The sequence below is a fragment of the Stomoxys calcitrans genome, chromosome 5 (assembly GCF_963082655.1).
Source record: "Stomoxys calcitrans chromosome 5, idStoCalc2.1, whole genome shotgun sequence".
Lineage (NCBI taxonomy): Eukaryota > Metazoa > Arthropoda > Insecta > Diptera > Muscidae > Stomoxys > Stomoxys calcitrans.
In genome coordinates, this window is record NC_081556.1 from 122,423,445 (window position 1) to 122,445,630 (window position 22,186).

Sequence of the window (22,186 nt, forward strand, 5' to 3'; positions counted from 1 at the left end):
GTCTTGATAAACATATTTTTAGCTGGAAGCACCATACTTACAATTTCCATTCAAGATCGGTGGTATTTATCCAATCTTCTGGCAGATTTTTAACACATTTATTTCTTAGTTCTCCCATATAAACCTAAAAACAAAAGAAAAATTAAAGTACACATTAATATTTAGGTATGGCTTTTAAAAAATATAAATTAAACAATTTCAGCGATGGGGCCATTATTTTTGGCTCCAGGTAAAAAATTGCTTCACGGGTCTTTAAATTCCCAATAACGCATTAAATAGTTATTAAACACAAAAAACGGACTAGTTGATCCGTAGTGCATTGCCACACCGAACAAGTAAGGAAAGGCAAAAGTCTGGCGGCGCCGACTATATAATACCTTATAAGTGACAAGTTATAGTCCGATTGGACCATAAATGAATGCTGAACATTGTAGAAGTCATTGTGTAATATTTCAGTTCATACGGATAAGAATTGCGCCTTGTAGGGACTCAAAAAGCAAAATCAGGATATAGGTTTATATGGGAGCTGTATCAAGCTATCGATCGATTCAGACCATATTAGACACGTAGGTCATGAGAGTAGCCGTTGTACAAAGTTTCTACCAAATCGGATGAGAATTGCGCCCTCTAAAGGATCAAGAAGTCAAGATCCCAGATCGGTTTATACGGCAGCTATATTAGGTTATGTACCGATTAGCGCCATACTTAGCACAGTTATTGAAAGTCATAACAAAACAGCTCATGCAAAATTTCAGGCAAATCGGATGAGAATTGCGCCTTCCAGCGGCTCAAGAAGTCAAGACCCAAGATCGGTTTATATGGCAGCTATATCAAAAAATTAAACGATTTGAACCATACTTAGCGAAACACCACGTGCAAAATTTCAATCAAATCGGACAAGAATTGCGCCCTCTAGAGGCTCAAGAAGTCAAGACCCAAGATCGGTTTATATGGCAGCTATGTCTGGTTATGTACCGATTTGGCCCATTTACAATCCCAACCGACCTACACTAATAAAAAATATTTGTGCAAAATTTCAAGCGGCTAGCTTTACTCCTTCGAAAGTAAGCGTGCTTACGACAGACAGACGGACGAACGGACGGACATGGCTAGATCGACTTAAAATGACATAACGATCAAGAAAATATATACTTTATGAGATCTCAGACGCATATTTCGAGGTGTTACAAACAGAGTGACGAAATTAGTATACCCCCATCCTATGGTGGAGGGTATAAAAATATGTGCTATGGTCCGTGGTCGATGGATATAAGCCAGGGATTTAAAATAATTCCATAAAAAGAAATCGTTCGGACTAAAATCTGAACCGGCCGGGGTAAGGTTGTCGCAACAAAATCGTGTTCAGTTAATTCTTCCACAACAGCCAATTTATAGGCTAGTGACAAGTGAGCGGGCGTTAGAAAATAAGCTCTCTACGGCGAAGGCCCGTTGCTCCCTAGATCAGAGTGGGATGGCACCAGGCTGGAGAGAGAAACAAACTTTCCTTCACGGGAAAGGAAATAATGGATATTTATACCCTAAACCACCACTGTGGTATAGCGTATTATAACTTTTGCATTTGTTGTAACACCCAGAAGGAAGAAGATAGACCCATTTATAAGTACACCGATCGACTCAGAAATACTTCTTTATTTAATTTAGTTATGTGCGTCTGTCTATCTGTCTGTCTCTCCATGTTGATTTGTGTACAAAGTACAGGTCGCAATTTTCGTCGGATCGTCCTAAAATTAGGTACAGGCATGTATTTCGGCCTAGAGACGAAGCCTATTAAAATTGGAAAAAAAATCGGTTCAGATTTGGATATAGCTCCCATGTATATGTTCGTCCGATTTGGCCTAATATTGAAATAATTTCGTAATTTGTTAACGGATTTTATCGAAATTTGGCAGAAAGGATTTTCTCTTGACTCTCGACATTACTGATGAATTTCATAAAAATCAGTTCAGATGTATATATAGCTCTCATATATATACCGCCGATTTTCACTCCTAGAGCCACTTTTAGCGCATTTATTGACCAATCTTATCAACATTTTGTACAACGCGTTCCTCGACGACTAATACAATATCTAAGAATTTTGCCCGAAATCGATTCAGATTTAGATATAGCTCCCTTATATATGTTCGTCCGATTTTGAGAAATATTGCAATAAAATGCTGATTTGTTAACCGATTCTCTTGAAATTTCACAAGACTGGTGAACTTCATTGAAATCGGTTCTGATTTAGATATAGCTCTCATATATGTATTGGGTTGTCCAAAAAGTAATTGCGGATTTTTTAAAAGAAAGTAAATGCATTTTTAATAAAACTTAGAATGAACTTTAATCAAACATACTTTTTTTACACTTTTTTTCTAAAGCAAGCTAAAAGTAACAGCTGATAACTGACAGAAGAAAGAATGCAATTACAGAGTCGCAAGCTGTGAAAAAATTTGTCAACGCCGACTATATGAAAAATCCCCAATTACTTTTTGGGCAACCCAATATATTGCCGATTTTCACTTCTAGAGCTACTACAAGCGCATTTATTGACCAATCTTTGCCAACATTTTGCACAACGCTTTCCTCGACGACTACCACAATATCTATAGAGTTTGGTCGAAATCGGCCAGGTTTAAATATAGCTCACATACATATGTTCGTCCTATTTGCAATAAAATTTGTCTCATTTGTAAACCGATTCTGTTGAAATTTGGCAGGAAGGATTTTCTTATGACTTTTAATATTGCTAGTTAATTTTATCGAAATCTGTTCAGATTTAGATATAGCTGTCATATATGTATATCACCGATTTTCTTTCCAGAGCTACTGCAAGCGCATTTATTGACCAATCTTGCAAACATTTTGCACAAGACTATCCTCGACGACTACTGCAATATCTAAGAAATTTGCTCCACATCGGATTAGATTTAGATAAAGCTCACATATATATGTTCGTCCGATTTTGAGAAATATTGCAATAAAGTGCTCATTTGTTAACCGCAATCCCATGACAGTCGCTTGTACGTACCGGATTGACCCGCTGAAGTTCTTCATCGGCAAGGGCTGCCGCCTCAGTGTATAACACACTGCTACAACAACAACATTTGTTTTCTCGTATTTCGGCAGGAAGGATTTTCTTATGACTTTTAATATAACTGGTGAATTTCATCGGAATTCATCGTCTATATCTATATTCACAAGCGCCACCAACCAGTATATGTGCGAAGCTCAAATTCGTCATCAATATATTGTATAATTTATCTATGGAGGTAATAGCAAAAATCGTTCGTGTCCAAGCTAAATTGTCAAACATTGCCAATATTTGTACGTTTCCCTATGATAGGCAATAGTTTTCTGTTTTGCCCGTTTCCAGCAATTCACAATTGTGAAGTTTGAAGTTTGAAGTTTATATTAATTGAGTCTTTTTTTAAACATTGAAGTAGAATTAGAAACATAATAAAGACAACTTATGACTATAATGTATTATCGCAATAACATATTAGGTAGTTTCAGCACCTGGCTTTAGCATAAAAGGTAAAATGTAATATGGATACATGAAATTAGAATTATTGACGTCCTTGCTCCCGAGACAATTGTGTCCAAGATAAGTTGGCAACATTTTAATATAACGCCCTAAGGTATGCTATAACTTAAATTGCCACATCTCTAACAATCAATGTTCTTGTCCGGGCTAACGTTGTGAAACAGTGGCAACGTTTTCTAACGTTTCCTAAAAGTATGTAACATTTTTCACCTTGGTGTCTAAGCTAAGATTATCACAGATTGACATTTGTCCACTTGTTGAAAATAGGCAACATCTTACCTTGTAATGAACTAATGATTTTACAAGAGATGTATGTTTGTTACTTTTAAAATAAAACATTTAGGAACTCACCTGTAGTGCGAATAGTGCAAAGACCATTAAACAAAATATGGTCAGCGTCATGACCTCGGCCAATTGACGAAACGAGTGCAGGAGTGCATTTATAATAGTCTTTAAACCTGGCATTATGGAAACAGTCTTTAAAGCTCTCAACACACGAAATGTACGCAACCCGGCCAGGTTGCCTACATCCATGCCAATTGTGGCATAACCACTTGCTATGACCACAAAATCCAGCCAATTCCATGGGTTACGCAAATATGTGTATTTGTTGAGCAGGAAGCCTTTGGCAATGATTTTGATTACCATTTCAATGGTATAAATCGCTAGGAAGACAAATCTATAAAAAAATTGATAAAAATTTTACAAAAAAATTAATACACATAATTTATTGATTAAATAAATCTATGGACTATATACTTACTCAGCTTCTTCGACTGTTTCGGTCATGGCTAAAAAAATGCAATTGAACAATATCGTGGCCATGACACAATAATCGAAAAACTGATTTGTTGCTATATAGACGCATATCCGACGCGCCACACTCCATGGATGGAAGAGGAATAAACTTTTGGTTCCCGTAAAGCGATGTATGTAATTCTTGCGAAAGCGTTTTGAAACCACACAAAAAGTCTGAAAATTAAAAGAGAAACAAAAAAAATTATTAATTATCGAAATTCAAATGGAGGAAATATTGTATACAAAAAAATGGAAGGTGGAATTGAGATGGATTTCTTGGATTTAATTTTATTTAAACATCATTAATAATAAAGTTAAATTAAACTTTACAGAAAAAAAAGTTCATATTTTCATTTTATGTAATTATTTATATGCTCATTCATTGCTATTGATTAATTTTATTTAAAAATTTTAAATTCAGGATTCAGTGAATCCTGTATTTCGTGCGTATGCCAATTTAAGGCAATGCGCCATCTACATCTCGGTTTTTGTTTCATGTTTGCTTGCTTTGCCAACACATTTGGTATTGCCAACTGATTTTATTTGGAAATGTCATTTTAGCCGTTGGCAACCGATGTTTCGACATTGTCATTTTTTGACATTTAAGTCAACGAATGTAGGAACTTCCGCTGAAACTTTCTTTCGTTCTCAAGTCGTCTTCGAGTTAAGAAGGAAAATGAGAGCTAAGGTAATAGAACAAAAGTGGTGTTGCTAAAAAAATATATTGAAAGTAATGTGGTGCTTGGGAAAGAAATATGCAAAAATAAAACACAAATACAAGAGTGAGATGTCTATAAATACGCAAAATTGATTAAAACGGAAAAAATTAAGGAGGTTGTTAATGGATTACATTGATTTTCATGGCAGCCATCAAATGTGTGTTTGCAAATTTTTTTAAAAGTGCTAAATTCTTTCCTTGTTTTTTCGCATATGAGGGATTTTTCTAATAATTATCTTTCGATATTTAATTCATTTATAGTGGCGTAAGAAGCGTATGCGTAGGTTGAAGCGTAAGCGCAGAAAGATGCGTGCAAGGTCCAAATAAGCTGTGAATCTGGAAATGACCACATCATATATACGATGTAAGTATATTTGCCTGCAAGTCTGGGAGCTCTAAAGCTCCCAATAAATATATAGACGGTGTATGCCCCTTTTGGACTAATTCATTGTTTTATTTCTTCTATTTGCAGAATTCCTTGGTATTACGTACAAAAACAACCTTTTTAAGCAGCTTCAAGTCATCAATTTTTTTGGACTATCCCATTCTTCATGCTGTTTGGTGTGTGTGATGGTCATGTCCAAGTTTGGCCAACTGATTCGCAAAATTTTCCATGAAAGTTTGTGAAACATGTTTAAAGAATAAAGAAAATCTTTGGATTTTTGCTTGAAGTGAAATCATCAAAATGTGTACCTATTCATTGCGTCTGTGTGTGTGTGTGTGCAGAGGAGGGAATTGTAAATAAAATGTGGTTAGAGGCGGCCACCGGCAAACTGTGTATATTGGTAGCAAACACGTTTCGTGATACATAACCTCAAAAGCCCAAGCAAAAATGAATTTAGGACTCAATGGAGCACTGTTGAAATGTGCTTGAGCAACGTGTATGGGAATTGGTAGCTAATTCCTGATAGAACTAATTTGACTGTAGGTACGTCGCAGTAAAGAAGAAAGCAATTTATGTGGCATGGATTTTTAACATTGGAAAATTGGCTAACGCTGAACACATTTAGCATGTCTGAAGTGTTTACTTAAAATCGTAACACTGGTTAAACTATGTGTTATTGCGGTTGCAGATGAGATTTGGAAGCTTTTAGATGAAATTTTTATAACGCTTAATGTATGAAAGAGAATGGAACTAGATTGAAAGCAATGGTTAGATTGCCTGTGTAGGGCCTTCCTATATGGCAATGTAGGTACAACACGAAGAAAAATGGTATACGTACTTAGCATGTATTTTAGCATCCAAAGCAATAGCAATGCCTTAACATATTTGAGGAGCTTTGCCTTGTGAACGATTTTTGTTGATTTAATTAAAAAAAGTATGATGAACATGTAGAAGGTATTCACATTTCATTCGCGCGATAATAACAAGGTGTGAAAGGCAAAGGAGGACATACCAGATTGACCACCTAAAACCAAGCTCAGCATTGTTTGTTAATGAATCTTTGATGGGAATCGAAACCACAAACCCCGCACTGGTGCCAAATTAGCATAATCCAATCCCATGGCAGCCGGTTGTACGTATCGGATTGGCCCGATGGAGTTCTTCATCGGCAAGGGCTACCGCCTCAGTGTACAACACTGCTACAACGACAACCACGCACGTGTTCGAGTGCGCTTTTGTATTGAATATAATTTCATCTCATTGTTGTTATAGCTACATTTGCATGTGGAGGTGGCGATCCTCGACAAGCTCGTTCCGGTCTTTACGCCCATTCGCCGCGGTATCATTATGGCTATTGGTTATTTAAAGGCGCCAATATCCGGCCTGTCGCACCGAGCGTCATAGGCAATCAGTATTTATACAAGAGCCGGTGCCCCCCGTCCTCCCAATGAGACTCAACTCGATACGGCTGATTGTCCGCGACTACTCCGTATAAAGCATTCCATTATCCGCAACCTGTGGACGCGCCCGGTAGCTCCCAGCTAAGCTTCTCGTGATAACGAAGACCATCACACAGAATGGAGCTCAAAGTTCCAGCCTGGATGCTCATAGTTATCCCATGCCATTTCATCTCGTATTTTATGGATGTTATAATACCAATAGTGATCGATTTGAATATTCGCTTTCTTAAAATTCTATAATTTTTTCAATAAAGAAAGACAAAGTTCCCAATTCAAATATTTCCAATGATTTTACTCGTTACTTACGTATGCGCAGCCTCATGCTTAGATGGGATTTTAGCAATTCTTGGCCAGCTTCTCTAGGTGAGCTGGATAATTCCGGTGTATACAACGGCTCGACGCTACCGGGGCTGCTCCTAGACTAGTTGTACTTAGAGGCCAACACATGGACAAATATATTTAAAGTACCTACTGTTTAGCTAATTGACCATTTGGGTTCTGCTTTAAGCTCATAGTACCACTTTCTAGGGTAGTTTTTTTCATAATCTCCCTGGAACGGATGGCTGAGAGCACCACACAGCTGGAACAATAAGGATCGATCTGTGTGGTGTTTAGTGCTGTCACGAGAAGCTTGGCTGCGAGCTACCGGGCGCGCCCATAGGTTGCGGATAGTGGAATGCTCCATACGGAGTAGCTGCAACGGCAGTCGCGGACAAAAAGCGTTATCGAGCGGAGAGTCTCAGTGAGAGGCCGGGCCGTACCGGCTCATGCACAAATTTTGAGTGGCTATGATGCTCGATACTGGCGACTTTAAATAACCAATGACCAGCTTGTTCCCGCGGATCGGTCCTTTCGACCGGAACGCTTGACGAGGATCGCCACCCCAAAATTTGGCTACAACAACAACACTATGCTTCATTGATGATTGACAACTACAATGTATTTCAGGTAGCATCCCGACTAGTTGTGGACCCTTGATATTTACGGGTAGATTACGTAGTTTGGACAGGAGACTAAGAACTTATATATAAAAGGGTTAAACAGGAGCGGAGGTTTTAAGAATACACTGGTATCAAACGTGCTTATTTCGATTCCAAAGCAATACCGCCTGGTATGGATAAGATATAAAACTAAAAGTACCGAACCAAACAGACATAGGGTGATTTTTTAGCTATTATCTTTTTGGCAACACTTGTTTAAACAGCTCACGGAAGTTTCGTGTTTTTTTTCACTGTCAAACATCTACAGTTTGGTCTACAATTTAACTAGAATGGTCTTACAAACGAATAACGGTTGCAAATTATTGAACTTTATTATCAAAATTGGTGCTTTGTTAAGGAATTTCATCGCTCGCTTCTTCCATTGAGCAACGAAACTCATTTTTGGCTCAATGGGTACGTAAATAAGCAGAATTGTCGATTTTGCAGTGGAGGAGAGCTACCAATGCATCCAGAAAAAGGCACCGTTTGGTGCGGTTTATAGGCTGGTGGCATCCCATAAAGAAACAATTAAAGGTGGTCTCATTTATACAACAACCACAAATCAAAGGGTGCAATCCGCCATCTTGCCAAGAAATTTGTGTGCGTTCGTGAGCAGATAATATGCGAGAAAGAAGATGACAACAAAGAGAATGCAAACAAAAGTCTGACATCTTATTACCGTCAAACTTGGCCGGCTGTTAACAGCTGTTCGCGTGAGACCATCCTTGAGCCGTACTTCTTCAAAGATGATGCGAATCGTAACGTCACTTTGAATTGTGAGCGCTACCGTGAGATGACATCCAACTTTTTTTTTGCCCAAAATGCAAGAATATGACTTGCATGACATGTGGTTTCAACAAGACGGTGCCACACAGCACGCGTAAGATTAGACATATTGAGAGGCGAGTTCGGTGAACATTTTATTTCACGTTCGGGACCGATCAATTGGTCGTCTATATCGTGCGATTTAGACTATTTTTTTGTGGGGCTATGTTTAAACTCATATCAATACAGAAAATTCCCGCTTTAATCGACGCAATGGAAGAAAAATTTGAAGCATTTATTCATGAGATACCTGCCAAATGTTGGAAAGAGTATGCCAAAATTGGACTAAGCGGATGGATCATTTGAGGCGCAGTCATGGTCAACAATAATCTTCAAACATTAAATTATATGGGCCGTACTATCGATTCAAATAAAGAATTTTTCTGAATTTTATGTTTTATTTTATTTTTTTTTTTTTTTAAAGCTTTCCTATAGCAATTAAAAAATTGTATTTGTCTCAATTCATTAGGGGTTATATTCACATTTAGCGAAATTTTGACATGATTACTTTTTTAGATAATAGAATTTGAACCAAAAATACTTGCTGGCTTCTTTCAGTAGGTCTCACGCGAACAGCTGAAAACAGGCGACCAGTTTGACGGTATTAAGATGTCAGTTCTGTGTTTACCACAGCAAACTATCCGTTTTTCTCGAAATTTCGCCACGAATACTTATGAAAAAAATTAATTAAAGTATTCACCTTTATTCCCGTTGTCGAAGGCGAAAATCGACAGCAGTCGTAGTCGAAGGCGAATTTGACTTTTTGTGGTTTTCTATAACTTTTTCGCCTTCGACAGTTTGATAAAAGAAAAAAAAATGTGGTAAATACATAAATAATATAAAAGAAGTTTCCATACGCTTTCGACAAACAAGCGCGATGTAGTTGAGAATGCAATTCTATTACACGATGAGACTTGTCATATGAGCTGTCGCTTTCTGTATTCGTAAGACTTGTCTTATGTACGTTACGTACGAATAGAGCGCGCTCTAATCGGAATGTATTCTCATATGTATAGTACTATGTGACTACAACAACATTAATGACAGCTATTCCGGCATGGGATAGCTGTGACCACCACACAGGCTGGAACATTGAGGTCCGATCTGTATGGTGTTCATTGCTGTCACGGGAGTTTAGCTGCGAGTTACCGTCTCCTGGTTGCGGATAGTGGAATGCTCCACACGGAGTAGCTGCAATAGCAGTCGCGGACAATCAGTGCTATCGAGCGGAGAGTCTCAGTGAGAGGCCGGGCGGCATTTTTGCTATCACACTAGTATGGCATAACCTAAAAATGTGAGCAAAAGCTAATTTTGTATGGCTATAAATTGCTGTTTAAATCATAAAGTTTTGAAAACAATTTAATTTGGGGTTGCTTTAATTTAACTGACAACAAAAACAGATGATTTCTTTATTGTCAGAAGGATAAGAGCACTGCTCTAATAGAAACAAGTAAAAACGTGTTAGGTTCGGCCGGCCGAATTTTGGATACCCACCACCAAGGATATAAAATTCATCCTATTTTATTACACAAAAACTCTACTACTTTATAAATGATTACATCTCTAGCTGGTCTCGATCATATTTTATTCAGGTCCCGAGAATTTATATACAAGTAACAATTTCAGCGAAATCAGGCAAGAAATCCGCTTTTATGGGATTAAGACCCATAATTAGAAGTTCGGTCTATATGACAGCTATATCTGTATAGTCTGAATTGATTTTTATTTGGGTAGGATGTCGGGAAGCTTAAAAAAGTTACTTTTTAAAATTTTAACGAAATCGTGCAATAAATGAAGCTTTTATGGGCTTTGGAACCCTTATCAGCATATCGGTCTACATGACAGCTATATCTAAATAAATTCCAATCTGAACCATATTTGCATCGGATGTTGGGAAGACTAAATCTACTCACTGGCTCAAATTTCAGCGAAATCGGGTTAAAAATAAAGGATCTTTATCGGGAGCTCGGTCTAAATGGCAGCTATATCTAAATATAGTCCGATCTGAACCATATTTTTGATGGATATTTAGATGCCTAAAATACTGTTTCAAATTTCAGCGAAATCGGGCAATGAATAAAGCTTTTATAGGCTTCATACCTCTTATCGGCAGATCGGTCTATATGGCAGCTACATACAAATATAGTTCGATCTCAACCATATTTAGGCCGTATGTTAAGAGGCAACTACTCCGTGGTCCAAATTTCAGCGAAATCAGGTAAAAAATAAAGCATTTGTGGACTTCAGACCCTTTATCATCAGATCGGTCTATATAGCAGCTATATACAAATATGGTCCGATTTGGCCCGTTGAAGAATTTAACCAGCGTGCATCAAAAAGAAGTAACTGTGCCAAATTTCAGTACAATATCTCAATTTTTGAAGGCTGTAGAGTGATTACAACAGACAGACTGACACACGGACATCGTTAAATGGTCTTAGAATTTTACGACGATCCGAAATTTAAATACTTTGTGTGGTCGAAAATTGATATGACTAAATGAATATATCCCCTGTCCTATGATGGTGGGTATAAAAATAAGTGCTATTTTGAAAAGTGATTTTCATGTGTATTACACACAACTTTTAAAATAGCAAAACATGACAAGTCATAAGACAAGAACATCTAGGGTGATGTCACCTTTAAATTTTACAGTCGAATTCGAATTATGTGATACCAAAAATGTAAACGAATTCTCGTCAACCATAATACCATTTCGTAAAAATTTTGTCATTCAACTACACCATCGCCACCCGGAATAAGGGGGATTATGCTATCGCTGGATTTTTTTAGTGTTTCAAAAAAGTAACCTTGAAAAACATCTGTTTGCACCTGTGAAAATCGAATATAGCACCAGGTTTTAGATAGTGGAACATTCAAGCGATAACGAGAATGGTATTAATACAATTTCGGTTTGCTACTAAAGCCAATAACTGTTTGGTATTATAAGCAATACCTAATTAGTAATAAATGTAATACTAAACGGTTCTTATTGTTTTATATTTTAACCATACCAGGCGGTATTGTTTATACCCAAGGCGGATTTAAGAAGGTGGTCTCCCACGAACAGCTGTTAACAGCCGGCCAGGTATGACGGTATTCAGAAGAAAGATTTTTGTTTGCATCCTCTTTGTTGTTATCCTCTTTGTTAATATCCTCTTTTTTGCATAATCTCTGCTCATGTACGCACACGTATACACACACGCACACAAATTTCTTTGTGTGTGTTGGCAAAACGTCGATCAGCTTAATGAAAACATGGCGGATTGCACCATAGAGTATATATATTCTTGATCGTTATGACTAGTTAATTCTATCTAGCTAAGTCCGTCCATCCGCCTGTCAAAAGCACGCTAACTTTCGAAGGAGAAAAGCTAGGCGCTTAAAATTCGACATAAATACTTCTTTTAAATCGACCAAATCGGTTCAAGTTTAGCTATAACTCCGATATAAAACGATGACCAGATAATAATTCTTGAGTCTTTAGAGAGAGAGAGAGAGCAATCTTTATCCTATTTGGAAGAAAATTTACACAATTAATTTTCTTATTGCCGGAAACAGATGTACGAATTATGTTTGGAATCGGTCAAAAACCTGATGTAACTTTAGAGAGAGAGAGAGAGCAATCTTTATCCTATTTGGAAGAAAATTTACACAATTAATTTTCTTATTGCCGGAAACAGATGTACGAATTATGTTTGGAATCGGTCAAAAACCTGATGTAACTCCCAAACAAAACAATATCCCGACAATGCTTTTTGAGCCATTATATGCCGCAATTCTTACCCGATTTGTATGAAATTTTGAAGGATGACTTTTACTATGACCTCCAACAAATGCACACAGTATGGTTCCAATTGGTCTAATATCTGATATAGCTCCCATATGCACCGTTATCCCGAATATACTTCTTGAGCCGCAATTCTTATCCAAGCATATAAAAAATTCATGGGGAAACCATTCAAAGAACTTGACATATGCGATCCATGATGGAGGTAATATAAGATTCGAACCAGCCGAACTTAACACGCTTTTACTTGTTTAATCTGCAAACAGAAAACGTCAACATTTTATTTCAATAGAATTTTTGTAAACATTTCTTACTATGGATGCCACCGTAGCGCAGAGGTTAGCATGTCCGCCTATGACGCTGAAAGCCTGAGTTCGAATCTTGGCGAGAACTAAAGAAAAATGTTAAGCGGTGGTTATCCCCTCCTAATACTGGGTACACTTGTGAGGCACTATGCCATGTAAAAACTTTCCCAACTTATTTCGGCACGCCGTTTGGACTCGGCTTTAAAAAGGATGCACCTTCTCAATGAGCTTAAACTTGAATCGGGCAGCACTCATTGTTATGAGAGATGTTTGCACCTGTTCCGCAAATATTGTTCAAGGCTTTTTATTAAAATTTCACACCATGCATCCAGTTTCAGAGCCGACTTACTAAAATTCTACGCACGGGAGAACTGCTCCTCATAGTTTTGGTCAAAGGCTAAAACTTTGAGCTATGAACAATGTGGTGCTCAACGTTATCGTGAGAATGTCAGCTTAAAACTACCAGGAGCGTCCATAGGTTGGGTATAGTGGAATGGTCCATACTGAGTGCAGTTGCAGTCGTCAGTAATCGGTGAGAGGCAGTGTAGCACTGGCTCTTGCTTAAACACCGAGTTTCTATGGTGCTCGTTAGTGCAAAACAAGTTATTTGCGCATTTAAATAACCAATGGCTATCAAGGGCTTTATTGTAGGAGCAAGCTTGCAGTCGAGGATCGCTACCTCCATGTGCATATATGTGGATATAACAAAAAACAACAAAATACCAATCTTTGCCCAATGGAGCCTTAGGAGCATTGAAAAAGGTCAGCTATAATTGTAATAACTCTTATAATCTTCAGAACTGTTCATTTATTTTCAATTTGTTATAATTTTCACTGTTTTAGTTCTACTATGACTTACCACTTGATGCCAATGGCTTTTCCCTTCAGAGGTAGTATACCCAAAAAGTGTTAAAATGTTGGTATAAATACGGTCAAGAACGATTTACATTGATATATTTAAATATTGACCAGTGACTTGTACACATTTTTCGATGTTGTACAACATATTGCCTAGGACGAACGACATATCGCAAATAAACGATAAATCATACAAAAATGCAACACTGCACAACGACGTGCGAGGAAAAACGCCAAATGCACAACATATGGCAGCTGGTCCATTGACAACTACTCAATGTCATTTTGTATTGTTGTTTACAAAAAAGTTAAAAATTCAACGCAGCGGTTAAATAATGCTAGCGCACATTTTCGTTAATTTGAATAGCTAAATAAATTAAAATTAATTACAATTTTAAGATAAAACTAAACCAACAAAACACTCAGTTAATAATATGAAATAAGTTTAAAGGTAAGTGGCCGTCTGACAAGTGCAATCATTCTCCACCAATATATATGGGAATGGCATTGGAAAAAAAATACTTATTATGAAACTGCAATTTTACATTTGGCCTTTTTGGCGAACATCTTTGATATTTGGATTTAATTTTACGACATAATGGCTAGATGTTATGTTTATATAAAATTATAAAAGACGCCCACACACATATCAACATACACGTGCCAACGTGTTTAGCTGAAAATTCGTTCTGGGGGGAGACACGAGGCAAAGCAGTATGTTATGTGGTTATTTATTTATTTACAGGACGCATTGAAAATGAAACATTTTTAGACACCACCTATAACGTCTTTATAGAAGAACAAAATAGAAGACGAATGGCATACAAAACATGTGTAAGCGCAATTCAATGAATTTTTATGTTTATGTTGCATTTTCGTTTGCATCGATTTTTGTTGTTGTTAAAAGGCAACAACGAAAACAAAGTGTTAAAAAATTGTTTACATTTCCATGAGTACATACAAATATTTACATATACATAAATTTACATTTCTATGAGCATAATAATTTGTTTTTTCTCTTTGCCAAGCCATTAAAAAGTATGTATATGAATCAACTGAATAATTAGGAATATCTGAATAGGGGTATGTTTGTTTCATTCAATGATACTCTAAATAACCATGGAAACTGTTCAAAGGTTTTTAAATTTTATCTGTTTTGGAGATTAGAGGTGGTAGAAATGTATTTCCTCAAGTGCTAAAAATCAAAAACGTTAAATAAGATCTTTCATAGCGTTTGAATATTCCAACAAATTAATAATTGTTGACCTTAGTTTATTTAAGTTAGCTCGGCTGTAGGTCCGTAATTAAAAGATAAAAAAATGGTTATAATTTGAAATTTTTCGATTGACATCGTCAATCATCTTCCGGAGGCATTAAAATAGTCGAACTGTGTGAAAATTGAATCGACTTTCTCAACTGTTCGTCTTTCAATTACGGGCCTACAGCCGAACTGAACTAACTTGGCATAATGATAATAATGTTCAGATAACAAGCAAGCAGTGAGGTATGGGCATACACTGAAAATAAAGTGTGGCCAAATATGCTGGGGCCAAATGTATGAATAAGATGTGGTGTGAAAACTAAATTAGATAAATAGGTATGTCGAGCCTATGCTATAAAACTGCACGGATATCTTCACTTTATATACGGATTATTTCGAAGAAATGTAACTGGCAAATAAGTAAGTATTACAGAGGCTTTAGAAGTCAAATTGGTTTTGGATTTTAATTTCAACAAGTTCTTTGACAGCTATTTTTTTATAGGCAAACAAAAAAATAATGGATAAGAATTGCTGTGCTATTGGAGCTATATCAGGTTATGGGCCGATTCGGACCATACTTAGTTTGGATGTTAGGGACTATAGTAGATGTCATTGTACAATATTTCAGCCAAATCGGATAAGAATTGTGCCTTGTAGGGGCTCAAGAATTCACACCGGGAGATCGGTTTATGTGGGAGTCAATCTGGTTAGGAACAGATTCAAGCCACATTTGGCACGTACATATGTTAGGGGCCATAGAAAAAGTCACTGCGCAAAATTTCAGCCAAATATATATATATTGGGTTGCCCAAAAAGTAATTGCGGATTTTTTAAAAGAAAGTAAATGCATTTTTAATAAAACTTAGAATGAACTTTAATCAAATATGTATACTTTTTTTACACTTTTTTTCTAAAGCAAGCTAAAAGTAGGAGCTGATAACTGACAGAAGAAAGAATGCAATTACAGAGTCACAAGCTGTGAAAAAATTTGTCAACGCCGACTATATGAAAAATCCGCAATTATTTTTTGGGCAACCCAATATATAAGATAAAAATTGTGCCCTATAGGAGCTCAAGAATTCACACCGGGAGATCGGTTTATGTGGGAGTCTATCAGGTTAGGAACAGATTCAAGCCACATTTGGCACGTATATATATTAGAGGCCATAGAAAAAGTCACTGCGCAAAATGTGCAAAAAGTAAAAAGCGATTTTTTAAGATCTGTAGGAAAAAACACATAAAATTCATAAAAATTCAAGAAATTTTTATTTATTCAATGTTTGAAGATTATTTTAAGCAAATGTTGACCGTGACTGCGCCTCAAATGGTCCATTCGCTTAGTCCAATTTTGGCACACTCTTCGCAACATTTTGGCCGGTATATTACGAATAAATGCTTCAATGTTGTCTTCCAAGGTGTCAATTAAAAAGGGCTTGTCTGTATAGACATGAGCTTTAACATGGCCCCACAAAAATAGTCTAAAGACGTTAATTCGCACGATCTAGGCTGTCAATTGACGGGTCCCGAACATGAAAGAAAAAGTTCACCGAACTCGCCTCTCTATATGTCCATTGTTACGCGTGCATGTGGAACCGTCTTATTGAAACCACATGTCATGCAAGATAAGTTCTTACATTTTGGGCATAAAAAAATTGGATATTATCTCACCATAGCGCTCACCATTCACAGTTATGTTACGATTCGCATCATCTTTGAAGAAGAACTGTCCAATGATGCCACCAGCCCATAAACCGCACCGAACTGTGACTTTTTCTGGATGCATTGGTAGCTTTTGCTTGCAATGCTTCGGTCTGATCTTCACTTCACAATCGTCAATTATGCTTATTTACGTACCCACTGAGCCAAAAATGAGCTTCGTCGCAAAATGGAAGAAGCGCGCGATGAACTTTCTTAACAGAACACGCATTTTAATAATAAGATGCAATAATTTCCAAGCGTTGTTCCGTTGTAAAACGATTCATAATTAAATAGTACATCAAACTAAAGATGTTTGACAGTATCGATCGCAGATTCTCAGTGAGAGGTCGGACGGCACCGGCTTTTGCACAAATACTGAATGCCTATGATGCTCGATATAACAAGGCGAGTTATTGGCGCCTTTAAATAACCAAAGGCCATCATGTTCTCGAGGAGATCGGTCCTTTGGACCGGAACGAGCTTGCTCGCCTACAGGAGCTTGACGGGGATTGCCACCTCCACATGAAAATGTGGCCACAACAACAGCAACAACGAAACATGCGTGAGCTGCTTAAACCAGTGTTGCCAAAAGAATAATAGCTAAAATCACCCTTTATTATTGGCCTATCGGTTTATATGGGTGCTATATCAGATTTATTATGTACCACCACAGCATTCAAGACGACGAAGTAGAAGCAAATCTCTATACTACTCACTAAGCAGTTTTGCCTAAGAACGATCTGCGTAAATTCAGCCACCTAAACTCTTTTTGGCAAGGGAAAACGAAAAGCGCAGGATGTGTGCCCCACATGCAACCAGAGACAACATGACGCAATCTAAATATTTATCTGTCCACTAGACCACTCTAGAAGCATTTCTCATTTTAGCCAACGATTGTTGGATGAAGCAACTCTAAACATGTTTCTAAACTTTTTTAATAACCTTTATAACTTATTTTTGCTTCTTTTTCATTTTATGTTCTTTTTGTCAAGAAATAAAACAGCAAAACAGCTGTTTTTGTAAATTCGAAATTCTCTCTCTCCCAAATTTTTCCTCTCCCACTCAATCAAAATAGGAGGATTTGATTTGGCTCTTGCTGTTATTTGCTCTCATAGAAAAAGATATGCTGACACCCAAATATTATTTACTAATAAAGTTGTTACTACCTGATTTTAGTTTGACTTATGGCAAAGTTCGACAAGTTTATTATTTGGTTATATTTAGTCTTTCTCTTAATATATGGATATCTTATCTAGAACAAAAGTTTTCAACAATTTTAGCTTGATATAAAATTTTGCTAGCTATTCAAATTCAAAAGGAGATATGGTTGGTTTAAGTTAAAAAGTAAGGTGAGGATTATAATCCAAGCCACTATGGACATAGAACTAAACCAGTATTTGTGAGAGGTTTTCCTCTGTTCCTTAATGGAATATTTATGGGCATATTTGCATCTGCATTTCCCAAAAAATCTGTCTATATATGTATGTGTGGATCACAAAATCACTAATCGTAGTGATTTTAAGGGCGTAGAGTGTTCTTAAATTGTTTCATGTTTCGATATCGTATCCGGGTCTGGTATCGCCAGAGGCCGTTAGACGCGAAACCGTGCTTTGACATAGAAAATGTTCTAACGTCTAATCATCTTCTCCGCATGTCCTACATACGCTGTCTCATGCTGTACCTATTCTGTATAAGTGCGTCCGTAGTCCTATGTGTCACATAATATTGGGTTGCCCAAAAAGTAATTGCGGATTTTTCATATAGTCGGCGTTGACAAACTTTTTCACAGCTTGTGACTCTGTAATTGCATTCTTTCTTCTGTCAGTTATCAGCTGTTACTTTTAGCTTGCTTTAGAAAAAAATGTAAAAAAAGTATATTTGATTAAAGTTCATTCTAAGATTTATTATTACTTTCTTTTAAAAAATCCGCAATTACTTTTTTGGCAACCCAATAATACCGAAAGCCATACTGACGGCTTTTCTTCTTCCTTCTTCTCGCGAAACGGATCCCCCTAGGACTTTCATTGTCCTTTCGAACTTTTCACTTTCGCAATAGCCCACGCCCTTAACTCGGACTGCGTCGTCCTCGAAGGTTTTGCTTTCATCAAGTTTATTGATGGCAGTTCTCTTGCCATTACCAAATATTGGAGCCATTATAGCTTCCTGTGATACACTGTCTGATTACAAACTAACAGCCTCAAACAATGGAAAACAAATGTCAACACTTATTCACTCAAGTACTCGTAGTTAAGCTAAAGTATTTATCTTTACAAGTTCATGTTTAAATAATAAGTGCTAAAACGGTTGGAAAACTAAAATAATAGTATGCACTTTTCTATTGAAACTTTGCTTTTTATGATTTCTTTGCAAGAAAATTGTGGAAAAATATTACTTAAAAACTTTTACAATTTTTTCACTTTTACCTTTTGCAGGATATTCTTTTTGTTTGTTTGTTTTTGCAATGGAACGACTAACGAATCGTCAGTCATCCCGCTTTTATTATTCTATTGTCTTCTGAAGGGTATTTTCTTTTCGAAACAGGTGAATTAAGCGTGTCGAAAGTTTAAATAATAAACTTTCTGTATTTTTTTATGTTGCAGCGATTGTTGTCTTTTTTTTCTTGTCAAGAAGGGAAACCAAAACTGAAAATATTTCAGTGTGTGGGTGTTCAAATCTTGTAAATAAGAACTGCCCAAAGAAGTTTTTATCTTATCGTTCTATCGTTATGGATATTTGCAAAGGTTTATGAAGACTGGTAAAGTCTGTATGAAAGGTTGGATTGGTGTAGGTTATAGTGGCTGTTTGAAATCAGATTCATTAAAAATCATTAAAAGTGTGTTGTATGCTGAGGCGGTAGCCCTTGCTGATGAAGGACTTCATATCGAATAAATCTAGCACGTACAACTAAAGGTCCTTGGGTATTGTAAATGGGTCATATCGGACATATAGCTCCTATAAAAATCTATGATGTGATTCTAGTTCTAGATCTCCTAGAAACCTCAAGTTTCGTACCATTTGTTTGAAATATTTGATAGGTAAAAAAATTGCAAATTTTGCCCATGAACATTCCACTAAGGAACAGGGACAAACTTCTCACATATCAATGAGTGCAGTCCGATTCAAGTTTTAAGCTCAATGATAAGGGGCGTCCTTTTTATAGCCGAGTCCGAACGGCGTGCCGCAGTGCGACACCTCTTTGGAGAGAAGTTTAACATGGCGTTGTACCTCACAAATGTTGCAGCATTAGGAGGGGAAAACCACCATCTGATGGTCTCGCCAGGATTCGAACCCCGGCGTTCAGCATCATAGGCCTCCGTAGATATCGATCTTCTAATATAATTGAAAGGGTCTGAGAGGCAAAGCTGACAAATATGGGACCGCGCGTGATCGAGAAAACTTTGCTGTAGACCTATGACATTGTTGTTGTAGCAGTTTCTTGTATCCTATCTTTCGTCTGCTTGATTCTGTTGAGTGTCAAGACCCAGGAACTCTGCGACTTAGATGGGGTGCGTCCACAGGGATCTGGGTCTGATTCGAGTGGGTCTGGTCGGGTAGTTTAAACAGGTGACGTGTATCGTGCGGTCCCTGGTTACAATCGGGACATACATCTTGCACGTCGGCATCAATCCTAGCTCTGTAGGAATTCAGGCGGCTGCATCTGCCGGAACGTAATTGAGCCAGAACTACTCTGGTTTGCCGGGGGAGGTCAATTTCTTCAGGTGCAATGGGAGGCAATCGTACTCCAAGGACAACATTCACCCGGTATCCATTTACCGCATCTGCTACCGTGTCTGCATGGATGTTGTATAGACCTGCTTGATATGCCCTGCTTGATCTAGAGGTTCTTTCTTGTAGCGCTAAATCTCACGCTCTAGATTATGTAGATCTGCCTTAAGGCTTCTGGGCGGTGGATATCTATCCACAAGGTACTGATTTGGATGATTTCTGCGATAACAGTCCAAAATGGCATTGCTTAGACGGCATGTAGTTATGTCTCCGTACTGGTAGGATCTTTGTTTCCTGATGAAGGTGGTCCACATGAGAACTGAGGTGAGAGCCCATCGCAGTTTGGACGGGAGCATTCTGACAGATCTGAATATTATACCACTGCATTTCACAATGCTGATGGGACCACACGCGCTAACTTACCACAAACCGGCCAATTGCTTTGTACGTGGTCAACAAGGTTTCTTTGTCTGCACCCCAAGTACTGCCGGCACTCTACGGTGATTCGACTTCTAATCCCTAAATTGCACAAATGACTGGCGGCCACACAGATAATTCGCGACCCAGCGTTTCAGGCCTGGCTGGAGGGAAGTGTTGACGATGTCCTCAATTAGTTTGGCATGGCTGACAGTGTCGAATGCCTTCGATAGGTCCAGTGCCACGAGGACCGTCCTATCACAGGGCCTGGACCGATTGAAGTCACAGCAAATGTGTGCTATGCAGTCTTCGAAATCCATTTTGATGCTCGGCGAATGGAAATTCTCCTACGAGACTTGGGAGGAGTAATGCCTCAAGCGTCTTTGCTACTGGTGAGCGAAGGAAGATCGGTCTGTACGACTCCCCCAAACTCGGGTCCTTCCCAGGCTTCAGCAGCGGTATCACTCTGCTCATTTTCCAGACATCGGGAACTAAAAGAGTGTCCAAAGACAGGTTGAGGACAGTAGTAAGGTACTCAACTCCAGGTAAATCCAGGTTCTTCAACATCAGTGTAGATTCCGTCGGGGCCCATGTCCATGGATGATTTGGCACCACGGATGACATTCGTAACACCGCCCACGGTAAATTGTGAAGGCTGTCCATCGGCTAGGAGACCATGGATGCGGCGAATGGCACTCCACCTAGCCCTGTTACTTTCGGTATGTACAATAAATTGACGGTTGAACAACCTGGCGGATTAGTCGCGGATCGGATCAGTCACGGTTACGTCGCCCAAAGTGACTTAGGTCCAGTCATCCCGTCTACCGGGATTCGAGAGTGATCTACCAGTAGACCACAGTTCGTCGAAACCGGTGCCTAAGTTACACTGCTCCAAGTGTTCCAGCCACAAATACCGCTTACGTTCGTTGACTATCCTGTTTATTTCCAGGTGCAGCTTGTTGATTCTGAGGTTAGTGGGGTTCGTGCAACGAATCCCATTACGCTCGTCTGCGAGTACCATTGCCTGTGCCGGGAAATTTGGCCGCATTTGGAGTATTCGACCGGAATTTCCTCTCGGCATCTAGCACATTCGAGGGGGGTGTCTGTTCACTGAATCGGCGATTGGTGTACTCTCTGAAGCTAGCCCAATCGGCTTTCTTCCGATTGATAAACATCTGGCGCTCAGAGATTATGAAGGTTGATGGTCAGTCGATGGTGAGAATTATGTGGTGGTGGTCTGATCTCAAAGAAATTACGGCTTGCCAGGAGATCAGGGTATGCAATGGAAATGTCTGGCGAGCTTCTACACCTCCTTGTCATCGTAGTGGGAGCATCCTCATTCACTGTACAAAACGTGGAGCCTTAAATCTGCTCTGACAAAGCTATGTCCCGCTGGTCGTTACCTGGGAGAGAATGCC

General features: G+C 38.2%; 2 protein-coding genes and 1 long non-coding RNA gene across 9 annotated transcripts in view; 2 read left to right on the forward strand and 1 right to left on the reverse strand.

The window, feature by feature from the left end:
- LOC106088042 (sodium channel protein 60E) overlaps window positions 1-22,186 on the reverse strand; it is a 542,226-nt gene that overhangs the window by 72,715 nt on the left and 447,325 nt on the right. For all 7 annotated transcript variants that reach the window (XM_059369621.1, XM_059369619.1, XM_059369617.1 and 4 more), the window contains exons 3-5: window positions 4,311-4,519; window positions 3,899-4,226; window positions 42-124 (exon numbers count right to left, since the gene is read on the reverse strand). In XM_059369621.1, the coding sequence (XP_059225604.1) occupies window positions 42-124; window positions 3,899-4,226; window positions 4,311-4,519 (620 nt within the window). The remainder of the gene's footprint in view (window positions 1-41; window positions 125-3,898; window positions 4,227-4,310; window positions 4,520-22,186) is intronic.
- LOC106088044 (uncharacterized) lies at window positions 4,933-5,740 on the forward strand. The gene is made up of 3 exons (XR_001221372.2): window positions 4,933-5,033; window positions 5,325-5,427; window positions 5,536-5,740. It is a non-coding gene; the product is annotated as an uncharacterized LOC106088044 (long non-coding RNA).
- Window positions 13,949-22,186, forward strand: part of LOC106090033 (mitochondrial thiamine pyrophosphate carrier) — a 162,246-nt gene continuing 154,008 nt past the window's right edge. The window contains exon 1 of the mRNA XM_059369622.1: window positions 13,949-14,117. The gene's annotated coding sequence lies outside the window, so the exon portion shown is untranslated. The remainder of the gene's footprint in view (window positions 14,118-22,186) is intronic.